The 14,412-nt window shown below is 51.9% G+C and overlaps 1 protein-coding gene across 2 annotated transcripts in view; it reads left to right on the plus strand.

Moving 5' to 3' along the window:
• BCL7A (BAF chromatin remodeling complex subunit BCL7A) overlaps nt 1–10,103 on the plus strand; it is a 30,966-nt gene extending 20,863 nt beyond the window's left edge. Inside the window, exons 6-7 of one of the 2 annotated variants that reach the window (XM_065904884.1) lie at nt 3,836–4,020; nt 7,086–10,103. In XM_065904884.1, the coding sequence (XP_065760956.1) occupies nt 3,836–4,020; nt 7,086–7,157 (257 nt within the window). In that variant the 3' untranslated portion in view covers nt 7,158–10,103. The remainder of the gene's footprint in view (nt 1–3,835; nt 4,021–7,085) is intronic. The other variant, XM_065904885.1, reaches the window with a different exon arrangement.
• Nucleotides 10,104–14,412: the final 4,309 nt, after the last annotated feature.

Below are 14,412 nucleotides of genomic sequence, written 5' to 3' on the forward strand. Positions count from 1 at the left end.
TACAGCACGTGGGCATTCCCTCTCCTCCTTTCAGGGCCCTGCCCGGGCCTGAGGAGAGGCGCTGGGACGGGGCCATGAATGCAGGACCGGCTGGTCACATCTGGGCCTACCCGTGCTGGCTGTGTGACCTCGGGCCGGCAGCAGGACCTCGTGTGCACCTTCCTTGAGACAAATAGAAGTTGCTTGCCTGTCGCATCAGGTCACTGGGAAAGGAGGTGGAGCTTGCAGGGTGGGGCGGGGCAGAGGGAGGGCGGAGCGATGAGGGGGCCGGTGTGGCCACATCTTGGCGTTCTGGGCCTGACCTCTGTTCTCCGGTGTTTGGGGTCTGCATCTCCTTTGCCCTGAAGGGTCAGTTAAAGCTCGGCTGCAGGAATTCTGTCTGGGGTCCCCCTTTTCACAGCTGCCCTGTTTGGACCCTGTCACTCTTACCTGCTGCCACAGGTCCATGGGGGCCACACCGGCATCCCTTCCGGCCAGGCCAGGCCTCTGGGCCGGCACAGTTGCCCAGCTTTGCCGAGGGGAGACACCCCCGGGGGCCAGGCCCACCTACACGCTGTCAGGGGCCTTCCTCGTGGGGGTCCGCTTCCTGCAGGACAGGGCAGGTTGGTCACCAGCTGTTGACCTTGCTTTGAACTTGTTTACTGCTGAGTGAGTTCAGGGAATGACATAATGTCCGAAGTCCCTGGACTAAATTTAGGCCCTTGGAAAATAATTTCCCCTGGGTGAGTTCCAGTGCCTTGGGCTGAGAGAACCAGGCCGCAGCAGCGGGGCCTGCCTGGAACGCTCGGCCAACTCCAAAGCCAGTTCCCACTGTGCTCTTGGGCCAGGCAAGGGGTCAGCATGACTCTCTGGACCCACTCTGGGTGACTCGCCACCTTCATGATTTCTAAGCCTGCATCCGAGCCCCCACCTTCCTCTCCCCTCTGCAAAGCCCACCATGTAGGGCAGAAAGGACTCTGTTGGGACTTCCCTCCTGGTCCAGTGGCTAAAATTCCATGCTCCCAGTGCAGGCGGCTGGGGTTTGATCCCTGCTCAGGGAACTAGATCCCACCTGCCACAGCTAAGACCTACACCCGCCAAAAAAAGTAAGTGCTTCTTTTTTAAAAAAAAAAAAAGAGGTGTATAGTCATGAGAGAAGGAGGACAATAGCAACTGCATAGGTTTGTTAAAGCAAACTTATAATATGAACTAGAATATAAGGTTAACATGGATTTATTTTTCTTTTAAATTGAGATGAAATTCCCATAGCATGCAAGGCACCATTTTAAAGTGAGCAATTCAGTACCATTTAGCACATTCATAATGTTGTGCAGTCACCACCTCTGTCTAGTTCCAAACTGTTCTCAACACTCTTAACAGGAAACCCTGTACCCTTCAGCTGTAATTTCCCATTCCTCTTATCCCTGGCCTCCACCAATCTGTATTTTCTGTCTCTATGGATTTGTCTTTCCTGGTCCTTTCATAGAAATGGAGTCATGTAACCTGTGTCTTTTGTTGACGGACATCTTTCACTCAGCATCTTTGTTTCAAAGTTCATCCACATAGTAACCTGTGTCAGTGCTTCATTCTTTTTCATGGCTGAATAATACTCTGTTGTGTGGGTGGACCACATTGTGTTTATCTGCGTATCTGTTAATGGACATTTGGGCCGTTTCCATCTTTGGGCCATCGTGAGTGATGTTCCTGTGAATATTTGTTTGCAAACATCAGCTTGAAGACTTGTTTTCGATTCTTGTGGGGCTACACCTAGAAGTAGAATCTCTGGGTCATATAGGAATTCTGTGTTTTTGAGGAACTGCTGTTAACATGGTTTTTAAAGGTAAAGCTAGAACTACCAAAGAAATGGCAGGTTTATGGGGAGTTTGGTTTCCTGCCCTCGATGATCCCTCATCTACTCCCACATGGGATTATTTTGCCGCTTGGATTCTTTTTCCATCTTTCCATTTAATTTTCACAGCAACTCAACCTGACAGCTGTTGTCAACCCCAACTTTATGGAAGGTGGGGGTCTGACACAGGGAGCCCAGCTTCATAGGAACAAGCAGCAGAGGCAGCATTAGAAACCAGGTCTGGGATTTCCCTGCTGGTCCAGTGACTAAGACTTCATGCTCCCAAAGCTGGGTGCCCCAGGTTCGATCCCTGGTCAGGGAACTAGACCCCACGTGCCGCAACTAAAGATCCTGTGCACTGCCACTATGACCTGGTGCAACCAAATAAAATATATAAACATTAAATAATTTTAAAAAAGCCCCAGTCTGTTTCTAGACCCTGTGTCTCCCCGCCCAGACACCAGCTTGTAGGAAGAGCCCAGGGGTCCTGGTGTGGTGGACCCCGGACCCCCTGACCCTCCTGATGGCGTCAGGAGAACCCAGCTCAGACCGTGGCAGGGTGTCAGGTCTCCTGGTACTGCCCTGAGCACTCAGGGCTGCTGGTTTGGGGGAGCAGAGTCTGTGTTAGTGGCACCTTCACTGGGAGGGGTATACTAGGGCTCAGCCTCTGTGGAAGGAGGGCTGTAGCTCCTTCCTGCCGCCCTGCTCCCCAGCCTTCTGTACCCTGCCGGGCTCAAGCTCTGGAATACTGCCTGCTTCTCCCCGCCCCTTCCTCTTATTGCTTGCTTGCTTTAAAAATTAAGCCTGAGGACTTTCCTGGTGGTTCAGTAGTTAAAACTCTGCATTTCCAATGCAAGGGGTGCAGGTTCGATCCCCGGTCGGGGAGCTAAGATCCCACAGGCTGCACAGCATGGCCAAAAAAAAAAGAGAGAAAGAGAAAACTTAGACCTAGGAGATTTTTCCCTTTGTTGTGCTTCTATCTCAGAAACCCCAGAACATAAAACATTCTTGAATATTTTAGTGTGTTTCTTTTTTCTTTTTTTTTTTTTTTACAAATCAGGGTGACATATGTTGTTGGTATCTTGAATGCAAGCAGAGCAGGGCCCTGGGCGGGATGCGGCTGCTCCTTCCATGCGCTCTGTGCCTAAAATAAGCTTCAGGTGCAATGGCTGCTCCCTCTTTCCAAAGCCGCACCACCTCACACAGCCTGCTAAGACCTGCACCTTCCTTCTGCTAATGGAACGTGGTGGGGGGAGCAGGGAGACCGGTGTGTGAGACAGAGCCCAAATGACCAGCCAAACAGGGACTTTAAATGTAAGTGACGGCCTGATAGGATGCTGTGCAGCCATCTTGTAGGCTCTAATATTTATAGAATTTTTAAGGACGTGCAGAATTCTTGCCAAATATTGTGAGATCCCTATCTGGGGAGAATGCAGAACTAGAAGTGCATGTAGGGAGAAACATCTGGAAAAATAGGGCTAGATCCCCTAAAATGTTAGTGGCGTGGCAGCCGTGGGTGACATGAGGTAGTTGCTGATTTCACTCCCCCCCTGTATTTTTTGACTCTTGCAATGGCAATCAGAAAAATATACATATTACTAAGAGAAATGTTTACAAAGGGACAGTTCCCTCTGTGAACTCCGCCAATGGAAGGAGGGAGGCATCTGCAGCCATGATGGTTGGAGCACGCTTTGTCCACTAGAGGGCACCAGATGCACACAGCATAAAGCTGGTAGCATCCTTTACGTGGCTTCTCCTGGCACTTGGCAGGTAATAGGAGAAGGGAAAGGGTCAGAGTCCCCAGTGCCAAAGTGTGGCCTGGCTGCTTAAAATGACATCCTTTAAAAAATAAGTAAGAGGCTTCCCAAGCCCCCCAGCTCCTTGCAGTCCTGACAGACCGCCTGGCCTCCTAACTTACCCAGTTCCAGGTATTTTTAGTAAGTGGTTCATCTGGCTCCGTATTGCCCGTGTCTGAAAACAGCTTCTGTTATCTTGCTTTTCCCTCAGATGCTTCCGACGAGCAGAATTCACAGTCTTCAATGGAAAACTCGATGAACAGTTCAGAGCAAGTCGAACGGCAGCCGTCTGGAGATGTGGGCCTGGCTGCAGAGACATCCACAATCTCTCAGGTACCTCAATCGAGGTCTCAGAGGGGCAGCCAGCTCAGCCAGGAGCCTACTGGGGTGTTGGGGGTACGTTGAAAGGTGTCTTCTTGTTTTTGTTTCCTCGTTTGCTCTCTGGATGATTGGAACTGTCTGGTATTCATTGAGCAGGATCCATGAGTGTCCTGTAGCTGGTCTGGTCACTGGGGTTGCAGTAGAGAAGACACACAGGTCCCCCCTTGGGGTCAGTCCTTTATCCCAGCCTTAGCTTCATCACTTTGTTTATTTGGGTCCACAGAGCACTGCCCAGGCTCAGTGACCCAAAGCCAACTTCCCTTAGAGCTGGGAAGATAGGTCTTCAGACTCCTAAATGCTATACGAACCGTCCTTTGGAATTTTGCACCTGACCACGCTCCCCCCTACTTGGTCTGCTTTCCAGATTATCACAGTTTGCCGGAATCTAGTCTGAATCAGACAGTGCAGATGTAGGTGGCCTTGCTGATGGGAGCAGATGTCCCTGGTTCGAATCCCAGATTCTCCACTTGACACACACACACACGAGCCTCAGGGTCTCTCGCTGCCATGGTGAGATCACAGGACTGTCTTGGGGCCAGAACACGGACAAGAGGAGAGAATATGGGTAGCACTTCACACACAGCTGGGCACAGGAGAGACCCCAGCGTTGCCTCGGCTTCTGTTGTGATTTTTTTACTGTCCGTCCTCTGTGCTCATCAAAGAGGTCTGGGGACTCAGGGGTATCAAAACTGCAGCTAATAAGACTATTTCCACTTGAGTATTTTCACACCTGGGGAGAAACCGAAAACAAGTAGCAGCAGAGAAAGGGGAACAGCTTGATCTGTACTCTAGGGAGCCTTCAACCAGGCCTTCCTCAAGGGGAAGAGACTCTCAGACCCTCACATCCTGGTACCCTTGGCTCCACAACCCTGTGTCAGCCTACCCAGCACTCCTCCAGAGGCCCAAAGACAGGACAGTGTTGATGAGAAACATGTTTGCAGTGGCAGAAAACCGGCCAAAACCCGAGTGTCTCGAAAGGTTTTAATAATTCCGGAGTGGCAGATGCACGGCCTGGTATGCCGCTGTTAACGTGTGTTGACCACGTCCAGATAGAGAATAAAGAAACGTTTTCACAGCGCAAGATGCCAGGCAGGACCTCCAACGGAGCATGAGCCCATTTGATTACAGTGCAAATCCAGTCCTCAGATAGAATTGGTAAAGGCCAGGATGGCGGCTGGCATCTCCTGGCTTCTTGAACTCAGAGGAGGAAAGATCAGCTCAAAATGCTGATCCACACCCTGGGGGTATCTGGTGCTCCCCGCCGGCATCTGGAAAGTCCAGGGGTCTTCTGTTCTGACAGGCCTCCACCTCCACTCCCATGTCAGGGGACCCAGACCTGAAATGGGGACCCTTCCACAGTTTTCACGCTCACATAGACATGCCGCTTGTCTCCAGAGCCACTTGGTTTGTGAGCAAGACAGAGGGTGTGTTGTCCTGAAGCAGAGAGCTTGACATTGACGTTCAGCCTTGCCTATTTAAAAAAGAAAAAAGGTTCCCCATCCCCTTTTCTAGGCACTCCCTCCTGCTCCCTCTCTTTCACGGGACAATTGTCCTCTTTCCAGAGTCCGCTGCCATGCTCATTCACTGTCCCCACCATGCAAATGCTTTGTGGACACTTGGCCTGAATGGTATCCCCCTTCCTCAGAAGGCACAGCGACCCACTTGGTCCTGTTACGTTGATACCGAGCTTTTATCACTTTCACGAGGAAAAGGCAGGGGAAAGACAGGGGCAGTTGTTCCTGCCTTCCTGCCATATCAACTCTCAGGAAACTCACTCACCTCATCCATCAAGGCCCAGAGGTCTCTGTTTAGCACCTGTTGGGCCTCCACTGTGTACTGGGCAGTCAGCTGGGTCCTAGGGAGACAGTGTGAGCCAACTGACATGGTTCCTGTCCTCACAGGGACAGGAAGGATGGGTTCAGGAGACAGCAGACCCCAGTGGATTGCAATTGGAGCTGTAGGAGGACGGGAGCAGGGTGATGCAAAGAAACCCTCCTAGTTGGTACAGGTAGGGACAAGTGAGATGAGAGCAGGACTTGGAAGGGTGAGAAATGAGGGCAGCGAGGGCAGGCTCTCTTAGCAGAGAGAAAAGGGTGCACAGGCCAGGAGACAGGAGCCAGCCTGAGGAACGGGAGGGGCGGCCAGGGAGGCTGGAGCCAGGCAGATACAGAGGAGGGGAGGGAGAAGGGGAGGGAGAGAGGCCTTCTTCTTGGCCTGATGAGGAGCTGGGACTCTGTTCCGAGGTCAGTGTTGTGCTCTCTGTAATCTCTGCTTTGAAACTGTCTCTTGAGCTCTGCTGAAGGCTGGGTGGGGCGGCCGTGGAGCAGCTTGCGGCGCCAGCCAGACAGGGGACGGAGGCTCCGGTGTGGATGGGGTGGCTGGCAAGGGCAGAAGTGGGTGGGCCGAGGGTCTCTGGAGACAGAGTTAGGCGTGGCGAGAAGGGAGGACTCCAGGGCGCCATCCAGCTGTGTCCCAGGCAGATGACAGGGCCGTCACCAGCCGTGGGAGCGCTGGTTAGGATGGGCGTCCTTAGGAGGTGGGCTCGGGGGATGCGTTAGTTTGGAGCTGGCTGGGATGATAGAGCGAGAAAGTCAAGGGGGAAGTAGGTGAGTGAGTGTCGAACTTTTTTGTGTGTGTTTGAGTGCTGGGACTTCTTGGGAATTTGGTGGCACTACAGACCCTTCCCCCCCGAATAACCAATGTGTATGCATTCCATAAACGCTGGGTGTCTGCCCCAGGCCAGGCACCTGTGCTGAGCCCTGGATGAGCCGTTGGTCTAACCTTCGATCTTGGAGAGTAAACTTAAAACTCCATATATGATTACCCTGCAGTTGGTGAGCAGTTAGAAGACACAGGTGACGTGGTGAATATAGGTGAATATAGCTCGGGTGTGAGGCTCCCTGTGGGTCCGTGAACCCTTTCGAGTCCACGCCAGGGCCATGGGGATCAGAACCTCAGATGCCCACCCTCGAGTCCTTCCTGGGCTGACTTGTAACTCCCAGCTGACCCGAGTTGCTGTCCCAGGGTGTCAACCTGCGTTTCTCTTTTCTTCCTCTTCCCTCCAACCCACCAACCCCAAGGACCTGGAAGGAGTGCCACCCTCCAAAAAGATGAAACTGGAGGCTTCGCAACAGAACTCCGAGGAGATGTAGACGCCGAGTTCAGTCCTCTGATCCACGTCTCACGGGAGATCCATCAGCAGGCTTAGTTGTTGAACAACCTCACCCGAGCAGATCCCTGTCGGGTGTAAAGGGAACTACTAACTTAACAAGTTTACCAAGTGCAAATCCAAGAAAACCTAGAACGGCGTAACTTCTCAGACACTGAAGAACTTTCTGCTGTGAAGCGAAACACTCGAATCTTGAAGTGACTGTCCTGGGGAAGGCGGGGTCGACAGCTCAGGAGCGTCTGGACACTGTCTCTGAAGCCAAGATTACATTTGTGTTGCTGCTGTATTTTTATTTTATTTTTCCTCCCCACTCCTCTATTTAATGATATAAGCTATTTGAGGGTGGTACTGATCAGGAATTCGCTTTTTCATCGGGGCTTTTCACTGTTCAACCGATACTCCTTCCGCTTTCTTTTTTTGTGCCTTGTGCCCTTGAGGTGACCTCTGGCATGTTTTCTGGTTGTTTTGCATCTCCCCTTACAAGTGCCCTCTTGGTTCAGTCAGGCAGCCATTGCTCCAGTCCTCGCGTCTTTCTCCTCCCTGCCCCAGGACTTCGGCTGGAGTGGACCAGGCAGGGAGAAGGAGAGCTTGAGGCCACAGAAGAGCAGGACCTCCCAGGCCAGCTGGTTTCCAGGTGCAGCTGGGAGGCTGCAAGATACACCCTGAGCCCTGCTTGGGGACAGAGCTAGCCTCCAGGGTCCGAGGAGTCTCAGATGTCTGGGCATTGTCCCCAGGGCTTGCTTGGGGCATCTGAACTGGTGTTTCCAAGCCCGCAGCTGCCCAGAGGGACATGCAGAGCCCTTGGATTGTTCTGGCACTTCCCCCCTCAGCCCCTCCCCCCCGCATATGGCAACCTCCCACACCTCCGAAGACGGACTGGCTTCTGCGGCTGATGGCAGGATGGTCTCCTTAAGATGATAAAGGGCCGGAGGAGGCCGGGAGCAGACGGCAGGATTAGCTGGTGCTGAACTTTCTCTCACAGGACGTTGCTTGGATTTCAAATCCACAGTCACCTGCTGCCCTAGTCTACCTCCCCAGCTCCACCTGGCCCCACCCGCGGGGGAGGTGAGGTTGCAGTCGGCCGAAATCCAGAGTCCACTGGCTTTCTGCAGACTGTTCCGACTCCTGGAGCCAACAGTTGGATCGCGTCTCTTTCCCAGGATGCTCCGAGGGTCCCCACGGGGGAGCAGGCCTTAAGGGTTGGAACTTGAAGGCCAGAAATGAGGCCCCCCGAGCAACTGGAGAGCTTTGCACTCCTCCAGAAAGGGGGCCCTGGGGTCCCTCCCCCGCCTCCACCCTCTGCCTGCACTGGGACGACTTCCTGTCACTAAAACGGAGAAGCACCTCTTCTCCCCACGCCCCCCACCTTGGATGAACTGCCTCACTGTTTGGTTCTGAGGCTTGGTTTGCTCTTAATTCCTATACGGACTCCTCAGACCCTTAACCCTTCTCCTGAGCTTTCTTTACTGCACTGGAGTTCCAACTCCCTTTGAGTTGTGTGAGGGGGGAGGGGGGTTCCGGGTTTTGTTGGTGGTTTTTTTTTTTTTTCTGTTTGTTCGTTCGTTTTCGTTTCTGTTTCGGCCAATTGGTGCATATATTCAAGTACCACCTTTCACGTGTGGATCTCTCTCCTGACCACCATGGGGAGTGTCTGCCAGACTCCATTTTCTAAGCGTTTCTGAGGGTGAGGCTCTTCTTTGTTTTTGAAGGGAGCCAATCTATTTCCTGCACTTCAAGAAGAATCAAAATGTTCCTGAATTTCAAATACCTCATGCAAACATGTCTCCTGAAGCAAGGGAAGGGGGAAAAAAAACAAAACACACACACACAAACTTTGAAAATGGTCATGTTGAAGTTAGCGATGCCGAAAGGTTTCTGTCTTAAAAAATTCTTATCAATTTTGCCCCTCAGGCAGTCAGTTCTGCGGAGAACTGTGTTCTGTGTTACCTCTCAGCGTATCTCAAGGTGGCTTTACCTCCAGATCCTAGAGTTAGAATTAACTTCCTTTCTTTGCAGCAAAACTCCATTTGGATGAAAGATGAATCTGGATATCTATTTCCTCCTCTTTTATTTTTTTGGGAAACGAGAGGTAAGCAAGACAGCCGAAGACGAATCACAACACAGGCATCCGTGGAAACAGCAGGGTCCCCTCGACAGGCAAGGGGAGCGGACATGGTTGAGGGTGAACAAAAGAGGACGCCCAGGATAGGAGGCTGTCGTTAGTTTTTCTCTGAAGTGCCTGAAGGTAGGAAACGGGCCAGGGGTCCTGACCGACTGGGCCCCGCCACGGCCACGCCAGGCAGAGCGGCCAGCGGCCCTGCGCCCCCATCCACGCCGGCCAGGACGGCCTTCCACGCGGGATGACGAGACTGCGAAAACCCACATGTGCTTCCTTCCCCGACGCGGCCCACTCCTCGGGGCTGCCGCCCTTCCCCACGCCATCCTGCGCCCCTCGCCCCCCCTCCCTCCATGGAATCTAAGACCTTTCAGCCGGCCGAGCCAGAGGCGGGGGTCCTAAGCGAATGCCTTCCGCCATCACCGGGCCCCGCAGCCTAAAGGGCTCCCAGGGCAAACTTAGCTCCCCGCAAATCTTGAAGTGGGGGGTGCTGCGGTTACACATTCCACAAAGTGCTGGCACTTACACCCATAACCGGAAGGCGGAAGACTGACTCACAGGTGGTGACCTCCCATTACCAACGATGTCATGGTTTGGAATGTTCCATTATCAGCCAAGGACCTGGTTAGAGATATAAAGACCTTTTTATTCACCGTTACCTAATTGTTGTTTTTTTTTTCCTTACGACTTTTTTTTTTTTTTTTGGTGTGTTGTACAGCAGTATAATTTTTCACTTATTTATTCCATCAGTAGATATGGTTTGTACAATGTACAATGGTTCCATTTCAGAAAATAAAAGAAAAATTCAAATCATGAACACCATGTGATTTTGGAGCGTTGTGATAAAGAGTAAAATCCTGTGAGATTTTACTCACAGAGCGGGCTGCTCTGGTGTCTGCGGCGTGGCCCTGACTTTGTACACAACTTGAACGCTGGGACTGTGGCCTCCCACATGCTGTGGGAAGCTGAGCTGGTAGCCAGTTAGAACCCTGGTATAAGTTACAGCCAGGCCATCTGCCCCCCATCTTGCGTCCTGGTGGTGTCCCTGGTTTCAGGAGGCTCTGGCCCATGGCAGGGGCTCAGGGGTCGATTCTTTGGTGACTTGCAACTCTGTCTTGACTTGCCTTAACAGCTAGTGACTCGTGGTCAGGCTGGATCCAGAACCGCCCAAGGGCCTTTTCCCCCACAACTCAGGCTCTTTCTCACTCTCCAGCTCAGACTCCCTCCCCCAGTGGACTTTTTCCTTTCTTCTCTGTCCAGTCTCTGCTTTTCCTCTTGCACCTGAAACCTGGCCCTAGGTGAACCATCAGCTGGGGACAGAAGGGGTGGGACAATTGTTCTAGCAGCCCTGTTCTAAGTCACCCGTGTTGACCGGCCTGGAGGCAGACATTCTCCTTTTTGTTTTGTCTGACTTTCCTCCCCACCCCGTTCCTTTTTAACATGTTCCAGTGTTTTTACCGGGATTGGTTGCTCAGCGAAATAAACTCCTGATATGGAAAGTTCATCCTAACAAAACATAAATCATAGGGACCTTGTTTGCTTAACCAAAAAAAAAAAAAAAAATGTGCCTTAGCGGGCACATTTCGCCCTCTGGTATCCCTGAGGTCTGTTCCCTGGGTCTCCAACTCTAGATGAAGGTCCCTTCCTCCCAGACTCATCCTCATCTCTGAATCTCTCCCCTTCCCTCTGCCATTCTTGTCTCAGGCATTCTGCTTTATCTTCCCTGTCTCTCTCAGCTTCCCTGTCTCTGTAGAGCTTTCTGACTTCCTCTCATCTCCCTTCATCAAGGAGCAGTCATGTCCAAGGACTGGAAATTTGGACTTTACAGGTATCACTTGAGCACCATCTGTGTACTGAGCCCTGGGCAGCATTGACTCCAACTTGACCCTTTCTCTCTAAGCAGATAAGCTGGTACACTAGGATGCTGGGGACAGTTTGGAATTGGGGAGAGGTGCATTTTTGATGGCAGAGGTCAGGGAGGCTCCTAGGATGGTGGAAGAAGCCCAGGCATGGGGCTCAGGAGTTCATTTTGCCTTGTGGATGCTAGGGAGTGGCTGGAGGTTTCTGAGCCAGGGCTCTGTTGGACTGGGGGTGGCGTTGCTAGTGAATGGCATGGACTGGAAAAAGCCAGACAGGAGGTGGGGGCAGGGCAACTATGGAACTAGACTGTAGGTGAAGCAGGAGGTGAGGAGTTGGCAAGAAGGCCCGTGTGCCCCCAGGTGATGTGAAGGCAATGAGCACTGCAGCCAGGTGAGGTGGGAACAAGTTTGAGGAGGGGAAGTCAGGCAGACAAAGCTCTGATGCAGGTCCAAATCTGAACCACAACAAATGTAACAGAAGTCAGCAGTTGGGCTAAGGAGGGATTTGAATTCCTAACACCCAAGTTTATCCCTCACCTGCCTCTTAAGGAATGCATATTTTCCTCCAGAGGCTCATAGTAGACACTGGCTGCCTTTGCCAGTTGCATTCCCCTCTTCTTCCAGTAGGGGTCCCCCTGACCCACTCTCAGCCCCAAGAATGGCTGGGCGATCTGGGTCCCTCTCCCTGGCAACTACAATTGGTTCAAGGATGATCACTTGGCCCAATGAGAGTCAGCCCTGGAATTTTTGTGGGACCTGTTGGGAAACACTTCCCCTAGAGTGTTGGCTGGAGTTGTTAAGTGGAGCTGCTGGAGCCACCTTCACTCCAAGGCGGAGAGAAGCCTGCCAGAGAATGAAGCCAACACAGGTGCGACGAGGGAGTTGAAAGACCGTGAGTGTGAGCTTCCTGAGAGCACCACTTGGACCCAAAGTGTTAGTCATTCAGTCGTGTCCAATCACGGACTGTCGCCCACCAGGCTCCTATGTCCGTGGAATTCTCCAGGCAAGAATACTGGAGTAATTTGCCATTTCCTTCCCCAGTTAAGTTGCTCAGTCTGTGTCCGACTCTTTGTGATCCCATGGACTATAGCCTACGATTCCTCTGTCCATGGGATTTTCCAGGCAAGAATACTGGAGTAGGTTGCCATTACCTTCTCCAGAGGATCTTCCCAGCCCAGGGCTTGAACCAAGGTCTCCCACACTGCAGGCAGACTCTTTACCGACTGAACCACCAGGGAAGTCAATAGCTGGCCCTGAAACCAGCCCTCCTGAACTTTTCAAGTTCTTGAGCCAGTAAATGCCTGTGATAGTTTAGGTTAGTTTTCACTTGGTCTTTCCCCTACCTGAGCCCCTACCCCCTCCATCCAAGAGCTTGGAGGGTCTCCTGGACAAATCCAGAAGGAGGGATGGTTGTTGAGATGGTAGCTCCGACCCTGTTTTTCTCTTGGAAGGACTGTCTCTTTCCTCCAGACTTTGTTTTTTCAATGCTCCCACGTGACAGGGACTTGGAAGTTTCACAGCTGAGCACAAGGAAATAGAGGCTAACATAGACCTGATTTGGACTTTGGAAGCAGGCTTTTCTAGAATCCTCAGAGCTCCAGCACTTCAGAGCTGTGTGACCTCAAGTAAGTATCTTAACCTCTCTGGGCCCCAGCGTCCTCATCTGTAAAATGGAAAGAATAATGGTGCCTCCTCAGGTTGTTGTGAGGATTAATACATGTAAATTACCGAATACATGTAAAGTGCTCCAGACAGGCCCTGAAATTGAATGTGTTAGTTGCTCAGTGGTGTCCGACTCTGTGACCTCATGAACTGTAGCCCACCAGGCTCCTCTGTCCATGGAATTCACCAGACCAGAATACTGGAGTGGGTTGCCATTCCCTTCACCAGGGTATCTTCCTGACCAAGGGATCAAACCCAGGTCTCCCGTGTTGAAGGCAGATTCTTTACCGTCTGAGCCACCAGGGAAGCCCATGGCACATAGTAAATCTCAATAAATGGTGACCGCTGTTGTTACTGCTATTATTAGTGTAGTTATTATCCTCAAGCACTTCTAGACCCCAGAGCTCCAGCTGCTAGACCATGAAGCACCAAGAAAGGCAGAATCACCCAGCTGCAGCTGCTTTGGGCTTGCCCTCTGAGTTACACTTTGCTCCCTGAAGACTCGCCTGTCCTCCAAATGAGACCGACACTGGAGGTACCGCCCAGCTTGCCCCAGACGATCTGGAGCCTGAGTGGTGCCTTGTGGAATGACTAGAACCCCACCAGGAGACAGGCAAAGGGAAGACATTCCTGGCCAAGGAAAGGGCTTGAGTAAAGGGCTGGCGATGTGATGATGCATCTCCGCTGGGGCCGTGTATGTCAGACCCAAGAGGGACCTTCAGGCAGAAGAACAGCTCACTGGAGTCTCATTTTTCCAGCATCTCTCCTTCATCATTGCCCTGCCTCTACAGGCCCTGGAGGGAAAGGCCTCTAGGAGGCAAGCACCAGGATGTGGTACCAGGCCTGTGGGTCCTATCTCCCTCTAGTGTACCCCTGGGACAGACACTTGTACTCATGGATGCCCTGGGTGACTTGGAGTCAATGGCTTTCTCTCTTTAGACTTGACCAGAGATAACAATCTGCTTTGCATCAAAGAATCTCAAGAGACTCTTAAATTCCGCTTTTCTCCCTCAGGGCTCTCTCAACGTATGAGCTCATTTGAACTCTTTGTCACCCTAAATGGTAGTTAGAGCAGGGATCAACCTCCTCATCATACAGATGAGAAAACTGAGGCCAGGGAAGTTGCTGAACAGGGTCCTGCAGGTACTCAGTGAAGAAGGCTTTGGAACCCAGCCTGTCTCCCACTAGACCCAGGGTCAGCAGATCCGGCCTCCCAGCTGTTATTATAAATAAAGTTTTATTGGCACACAGCCATGCTCATTCACTTACATTGTCCCTGACTGCTTTCACAGTTGGGAGAAGGCAATGGCAACCCACTCCAGTACTCTTGACTGGAAAATCTCTTGGACGGAGGAGCCTGGTAGGCTGCAGTCCATGGGGTCGCTAAGAGTCGGACACGACTGAGCGACTTCACTTTCATTTTTCACCTTCATGCATTGGAGAAGGAAATGGCAACCCACTCCAGTGTTCTTCCCTGGAGAATCCCAGGGACGGGGGAGCCTGGTGGGCTGCCATCTAGGGGGTCACAGAGAATCGGACACGACTGAAGTGACTTAGCAGCAGCAGCAGCAGCTTTCACAATACAGCAGCAGAATTGAGTA

Source organism: Muntiacus reevesi, chromosome 13 (genome assembly GCF_963930625.1).
Source record: "Muntiacus reevesi chromosome 13, mMunRee1.1, whole genome shotgun sequence".
NCBI classification, from domain to species: domain Eukaryota; kingdom Metazoa; phylum Chordata; class Mammalia; order Artiodactyla; family Cervidae; genus Muntiacus; species Muntiacus reevesi.